At 44.6% G+C, this 7,500-nt stretch overlaps 2 protein-coding genes across 3 annotated transcripts in view; both read right to left on the bottom strand.

The window, feature by feature from the left end:
* The window catches only part of LOC105895827 (ADP-ribosylation factor-binding protein GGA3), a 14,109-nt gene extending 13,111 nt beyond the window's left edge, over nt 1-998 (bottom strand). The window contains exon 1 of one of the 2 annotated variants that reach the window (XM_031562177.1): nt 311-998. In XM_031562177.1, coding sequence (XP_031418037.1) covers nt 311-419 — 109 coding nt within the window. In that variant the 5' untranslated portion in view covers nt 420-998. The remainder of the gene's footprint in view (nt 1-310) is intronic. The other variant, XM_012822516.2, reaches the window with a different exon arrangement.
* Nucleotides 999-1,291: 293 nt separating this feature from the next.
* ears2 (glutamyl-tRNA synthetase 2, mitochondrial) overlaps nt 1,292-7,500 on the bottom strand; it is a 9,269-nt gene continuing 3,060 nt past the window's right edge. The window contains exons 4-9 of the mRNA XM_031562178.2: nt 7,283-7,500; nt 6,558-6,666; nt 5,921-6,074; nt 3,986-4,116; nt 3,172-3,310; nt 1,292-1,517 (exon numbers count right to left, since the gene is read on the bottom strand). The exon at nt 7,283-7,500 is cut by the window's right edge and continues 258 nt beyond it. Coding sequence (XP_031418038.1) covers nt 1,434-1,517; nt 3,172-3,310; nt 3,986-4,116; nt 5,921-6,074; nt 6,558-6,666; nt 7,283-7,500 — 835 coding nt within the window. The 3' untranslated portion in view covers nt 1,292-1,433. The remainder of the gene's footprint in view (nt 1,518-3,171; nt 3,311-3,985; nt 4,117-5,920; nt 6,075-6,557; nt 6,667-7,282) is intronic.

Raw genomic sequence — 7,500 nt, 5'->3', positions numbered from 1 at the left:
CGCTCGCTCCCAGAAAGGCGGAAGAATTAAGTGAATGTGTCCATTTTCAAAATAGGCTACTTCATGGCAAACTGCATGCACTTAAAGACACACAAAATTACATTGTGTGATGAGGCCACTTATCAGAAAAGCCGCATAGGTGGCAACTTTGACAGCTGCGCTGACAGTGACTAGACACGTCCAGCCCCATAACAACAAAGCTTACGTGCTCGCTGCATAAATAACTAGGCCTATATACGCTACATCCACAATAACTATATGTTCTGCCTACTTCTGGTGATATATACACATTTTAAATATTTAAACATACTCAGCCAAGTTTCTAATGTGTCCGTGCTCTCGCCTGTCGCCATGTTCGTCTCGGTTGCTATCACACTGTTGCGCCCACAGCAGCGACTTCCAGTTCTGCTCGGCAACATGTGACTTACATTTCGCTAGCTCAGAAGTCACGCAAAAAAAACAAAAAAAACCTCATCCACGCCCCCCTCGCCATAGCCACTTATTTTTTTCTTTTTAAATCTTCTTGAGCTTCGGTCTAGTAATTCAAACACGACTGTATCTAAAATGTCACAATTTATGCAGAGTCATAGCAACAACTAGAGCTATAGTAACACATCGAATTAGTTTTGCCCACTATTGGTACAAAAACGGACCGCCTGAAGTGTGTGGTTTTGCCAATGCCGAGACAGCAAGCGTCCACTGGTTGATTTTGGTTGGCACCCCACTGAAGGTGTGCCCCTTCTGGTCCGCTCTCGACCCAGCATTATCTTAAGTGTAACTCGGCGTGGATAATAACATTCAATGTTAGCAATTCCTGTCACTTCTAAAGCATATCCTTGGCATTAAAAATATTAAAAATATCAGCCGGTAAACATAAGTTCACGGTATAAGAAGGCTCTCAAGGTGAAATATGACAGTGCATTTAAGACTTATGTCACACACTGGTAACATTATAAAAATGGTAGGGGTTGGTGAAAATGACTAAAGAAGTATAAATGAGTACAGAAAAAACTAACTGTCTGGCTAACTAACTGTTGTCTGTAACTAACCCTCAGCTCTGCCCCCAGTCCAATGGCCTTTTGCGATCAGCAGTGTTTGTTCAGGCTGCCGTCTATTCAATTACATCACATGTCCGTTGATTCTTATGACCATGGTGTTCACATTGATGGTGGTGGTGCTGGCATCCAATGGGCTGCTCACAAACCTGTGGCAACTACCCGTCTAGTATGGCAATTACCAGTCTAGTATGACAATTACCAGTCTATATGACTCAGTCAGTCAGTCTATGAAACAGATCCAATACATCATTTATTCCAAATGTATTCAATTCAATGATTTATTAGTTTACAGAAGTATAAGACAAAAAAACATACATTCAGAGGGGGAAACAGACTTGACTTTTTACAAAGTCCCCCCCCACCTCCCCTTCCCCATCAGTGTTGCAGCACTCTTTGCAGACGTTGGCATGTTTCTCCATTTCCTAAAGATACCATCATTTCTGCAACACTTGGTCCTTGCTGGCAGAGGAAAAGGAGGAACAAATTCAAGTTAATAACTTAAACAATATTCAAAACATATAAGTCACATGTCAAACCCCTCCCAGCATGTCAGAAGAAGGCTACAGCTCAGAGATAAGTCACATTCACAGTTTTAGCGTCTAATAGTTACATTAATTATAAATAAGCCGGCCAAAGAATATCAATGCAATGTTGGTGGTGTAGCAAAATCCCTAGATCAAAAGGTTCAGCTGCTTCAAAAACGAAAAAAGCCAATTTAGCACATGCCTTTCAATATTTGATTTATTCAATAACTTTCATTTAAAAATGTTGAAATAATACACAGAGCTTTTCTCTGACTGCAACAAAACACAGCGGATCATGACCATCTGCCTTGTCTGACTGTGACCATTCAAACGTAGATGGGTTGCTAAGACACATCACACAATTAAAGGTGAGGGTCCGCAATTCTAACCTAATATGCTTTTGTCAAATTCAGCAAATTTCTTCTCACAGTCTTCGAGGACACAGTGTTTTGGGTAGCAGAAAATACTTACAAGTCAGGGTGGTTATGTGACCACGAAGCCAGATTATTTAACCACAGTACTCTCCTATGCTCATGCCAGATGATGCTTTAACTACAGTACTATCCTATGGTCATGCTGTCTACGATAGCATACAGAGATGAATCCACGGCCGTCCGTGAGAGGCTGTGTGCGATGTGTTGTTCATTAGAGGCTGTGTGCGATGTGTTGTTCATTAGAGGCTGTGTGCGATGTATTGTCTGTGAGAGGCTGTGTGCGATGTATTGTCTGTGAGAGGCTGTGTGCGATGTGTTGTCTGTGAGAGGCTGTGTGCGATGTGTTGTTCATTAGAGGCTGTGTGCGATGTGTTGTCTGTGAGAGGCTGTGTGCGATGTGTTGTTCATTAGAGGCTGTGTGCGATGTGTTGTTCATTAGAGGCTGTGTGCGATGTGTTGTTCATTAGAGGCTGTGTGCGATGTGTTGTCTGTGAGAGGCTGTGTGCGATGTGTTGTCGGTGAGAGGCTGTGTGCGATGTGTTGTGTGTGAGAGGCTGTGTGCGATGTATTGTTCATTAGAGGCTGTGTGCGATGTGTTGTGTGTGAGAGGCTGTGTGCGATGTATTGTTCATTAGAGGCTGTGTGCTATGTGTTGTCTGTGACAGGCTGTGTGCGATGTATTGTCTGTGACAGGCTGTGTGCGATGTGTTGTCTGTGAGAGGCTGTGTGCGATGTGTTGTTCATTAGAGGCTGTGTGCGATGTGTTGTTCATTAGAGGCTGTGTGCGATGTATTGTTCATTAGAGGCTGTGTGCGATGTGTTGTCTGTGAGAGGCTGTGTGCGATGTGTTGTTCATTAGAGGCTGTGTGCGATGTGTTGTCTGTGAGAGGCTGTGTGCGTTGTGTTGTTCATTAGAGGCTGTGTGCGATGTATTGTTCATTAGAGGCTGTGTGCGATGTGTTGTCTGTGAGAGGCTGTGTGCGATGTATTGTCTGTGAGAGGCTGTGTGCGATGTATTGTCTGTGAGAGGCTGTGTGCGATGTGTTGTCTGTGAGAGGCTGTGTGCGATGTGTTGTTCATTAGAGGCTGTGTGCGATGTGTTGTTCATTAGAGGCTGTGTGCGATGTATTGTTCATTAGAGGCTGTGTGCGCTACCTGCTGTCCGCTGAGTGCCAGTCTGAGGAGCTTCATGACGGAGCTGTACTTGGTGGACTTCACCTTCTTGGCCACGGCCTTCAGCTCAGAGCTCAGCCCCTCCGTGGTCAGGGCTTTCCCACGGTCTGCCTCCATCAATCTACATGGGGGGTGAGACAGGGGAGTAGGAGAAAGAGGGGGTGGGTGTGTGTGTGACAAAATGTGTGTGTGTGTGTGTGTGTGTGTGTGTGTGTGTGTGTGTGTGAAAGAAAGAGTGAGTGTGTGTATGAGAGAGAGGGAACGTGTGTGTGTGTGCACGAGAGACAAACATGTAAATACGCATGTAATAGCAGTATCACATTTACACACACACACACACACACACACACACACACACACACACACACACACACACACACACACACACACACACACACACACACACACACACACACACACACACACACACACACACACACACACACACACACAGACAGACACACACACACACACACAGACACACACACACACAGCAATATCTGCACTGCTTGTTTATTTTCACTACTCCAGTACAGAACTCACTACTGAGAATATGCCAATGAGCGATTACTCAACTACAAAAACACTGACAGGTCTGCCCCTTCTAATTTACCTCCAGCAGGCATGGGCTGGTAGGCATGTTCCCAGTAGGCATGTTCCCAGTAGCTAGCTTTTTTGTTTTGTTTATGTATACATGTTTTTACTTCTTTCACAAACCGTCTGTGCCTACAATCCATTGGTAACCCACGGTAACCTCCATGTCTGTTTATGTTCACTAGTCCAGTGGTTAACTCACTGTAACACCAGAGCAGTGATGGTCTGGGCCTCTGACGTCAGCTCCTCCAGCTGCTGCCGGGATACGGACGGCCTGATCCACAGATACGCGTAAGTAGGGGTCACCAGCTCACGCAGGGAGGAAATGTGACCCTGGGCGGGGGGAGAAAGGTCAAAAGGTCAAGGTCATTCATCAAAAAGGACGACTGAGGAAACCCACAGAGACGGACTGCAGTTTCTTTATGACTTTTCAACCAAGTCCCCATAAAAGCTCAACACCTAAACCATAATTCCATTCAGTTCAGATTGAGGTACTTTGCTACTGGGCCAACAATCGATTCAAAACATCTGCCAATGACCCATCCCATATAACTGGCCATTGGGGTTTATAAAGTTAGTTAAATAATATAATATATAGGGAAATAATAATAAAGGAAATCATCATTATCATAATAACAATAATATAATAAAATAATAATCATTTCCCCAATCCATACACTTCTGGTCTTATAACTCTCATTGAAACGAGGTATCTTAATAGGAAAAGGGTTTGGGGTTTTCAGTACATATACACACCTCCATTCTAAGTCAGTGAACTTAATTATCAGTGAATATCACACTGTTTCAAAATCCTAGTCAATGAGACCCACAGCACCGCAATGGGTCAGTTCAACCTCTGATAGCCTACACACTTTATCTGATAGAGTACAAGGTCATAGGAACTAGGCATGCTCATGATGTACCCTCAATCAGGGCATTGCTGCAAAAGAGCCCTGTGCTCAGTCAATTCTCCCTGAATAAATAATGATTATGATGATATGGCATTCTGGGAATCAACTTCTGCCATTGCTTCCAAAGGGTTTGTATTTGAATTTAGTCATTTGCGAGAGGCACAGATGCTTTTATTCAAAGCAGCTCGCCAAGTGAGGGACAGGGCCAAAAATGTGCTGTTCAAGGTTAAAATAGTCAAAAGTGCTGTGGTGAGGAGAAAAGTGCTGTAAAAAACATGCTTCAGTCTCACAGTGCAGACAGAGAGACAGAGAGAGAGAGATCAGAGGAAGAGGAGGAGGAGGAGGAGAGGAGCAACTTTGTCATCTTCATGACATTTTGTTTCTTAAGAGCGGCCTCAGCTGTATGCGTGACCTATCAGTGGTGAGGTGAGTGGGAACCATGGTTTCCTTTTACCTGCAGCAGGGGTCAAGACAGCGTGGGCGGTGTTCTGTTTCATTTCCCCCAGTCTGATCATTCTGCCGTAAAGCCGTGCGATGCAAACAGGTGTCTTTTGAAGAGTTTTTGCTCTCGCTTGTTTCAGCAGACACAGAATGAGTGGGACGGGTGCAAAGGCGGCCAGCAGGACTGAGTAATGACTCCAAGCTACTCAAATGTGTCATGGGACATTGTCACTGTGCCACAACAAGACTCTCTAGGTGTTTTAAACAGACTGAGAAGGAACCTGGACAGCAAAGGCCAAACAATATGGCTGCAATCACTTTAGATTGGACCCTAAACCATGTGTGTCTTGATGGTGATACTAATATAGTATTCCATAGGATACTTGTGACTGATGTACAGGCCAAACAATATTGCTGCAACCACTTCAGATGGGAAGCGAAGTACAATACAATACTCCATAAGATTACTAGTAGGATGACTCCATAGGACTAATAGTAGGATGATTCCACAGGATTACTAGTAGTAGGAGAATTCCATACGACTACTCATAAGTATTCCATAGTGATTACTGAATACTCTTCACTGATTACAATTACAAAAAACATTGTATGCTTTGTAACCTAGTTTGTATGCAAGGCTGGCCGTTATATTTACAATTCTAGAGTCTGTCAGAGTTCTATTTAATGTGTTAGGAAGTAGAGTCTTCTTTGCTTGCTTCCTCTACATGCTCTGGAGTGACTGATTATTCCTGTAAGAAAGATTAGTGGTGTAGTCATGGTAGTACCTTTCTGAGGTGAAGGACCCGCTGGATGTAGTCCTCTTTTAAGACATCCTGCTCCTGGACCTGTGGGCCAAACGTTTGCCTGATATGTTCCCTCAATTCTTCCACTAGGTGGCGACCACGCTCCACATCATCTATCCTGTGCAAGAGGTGGATCCTGCAGAACACACACACACACACACACACACACACACACACACACAGGTAATGTATGTCTACAGTTCAAAACAGAAATATTAGGAAAAAAATTCACTCACAAACACTCAATTTGCTTTGTTTATTTTTTTCTTCGTTTTTTTCACAAAGCCCTACAAATGGTCCTACAAATCTCCTTCTCCAACAATGACTTTCCTCTCTCTCACACACACACTTAATAAAGACTAAGGACAATTTCTTTAGTCTCCACTTTTCATCACTGAAAAACAAAACAATAAAAGGCTGAATGCAGATCCTACGGATCTTTACATGGTCGGGCAGTATGGTTTTCCCTCACACACACACACACACACACACACACACACACACACACACACACACACACACACACACACACACACACACACACACACACACACACACACACACACACACACACAGTCCTACAGATCTTTACGCGGTTGTGCAGTATGGTTCCTGTCACCTGTTAAACTCTGGTAGTTTGTCCAGATCCAGAAGGGCAGAGTGAGTTGTGATCTTAGACTCGTTGAACTCAGCGACGAGCTCGTCCAGTTTACGTCCCATGCGGTTGCCTGGGAGACAGAGACACTGGACAATCACACATACTCTCACATGCCTGCATTAGACTGTGGTGGAATACAGACCACTTAATCCCCAAAGGAATTTGAGAAATCCTGACTAAACACATCTGTCTTTCTCTCTCTGTCTGTCTGTCTGTCTGTCTGTGTCTCTTTTTTTCTTTCTTTCTTTCTTTCTTTCTTTGTATCTCTCTTTTTTTCTTTCTCTCTCCCTCCCTCCCTCTCCCTCTCTCACACACACAGACACACACAAAAACATAGCCAAACAGAGCGTGACACACCAGTCCATTCACACAAAACGTATGCCCACTACTCCCTCTTTCACTCAGTTGTAAACCCTGAATTTCTCCATCTCGCACGTGGCCATGCATAAATCCAGAGTTTCTCCTCTCTCTCACTATCTCTTTCTCACAGTAAATAACTGCACACAACTCCACAAAAATGCAGGCGGTTCTATAAAACACATCAGCGGAACGTGGGAAGGGATAGAAGTAAGGCACCGTTCGATAACAAACTAACCCCATCCATTTACAAATACACAACAACAACAACAACACAACAACAACAAAAGACAACAAACGCCCTCCCCTCCCTCTCTCCCCTCACTCACCCCACTCAAACCCCGACCCGCAGTTGGTCACCATGTCCAGCAGTGCCTCGGGCAGCGCCCCCTTGTGGGCGAAACTCTGGATGAAAATGTCACCCTGCCTCTTGGACAGCTTGCTGCCGTCCCGGTTCAGCAGCAGCGGCAGGTGGCCGAAAGTGGGCGGCTGCCAGCCCAGCGCCCGGTACATCAGCAGGTGCTTGGAGGTGGAGATGAGCCACTCG

Source organism: Clupea harengus, chromosome 24, assembly GCF_900700415.2.
Source record: "Clupea harengus chromosome 24, Ch_v2.0.2, whole genome shotgun sequence".
Lineage (NCBI taxonomy): Eukaryota > Metazoa > Chordata > Actinopteri > Clupeiformes > Clupeidae > Clupea > Clupea harengus.
This window is presented reverse-complemented; position numbering and strand designations above follow the sequence as displayed.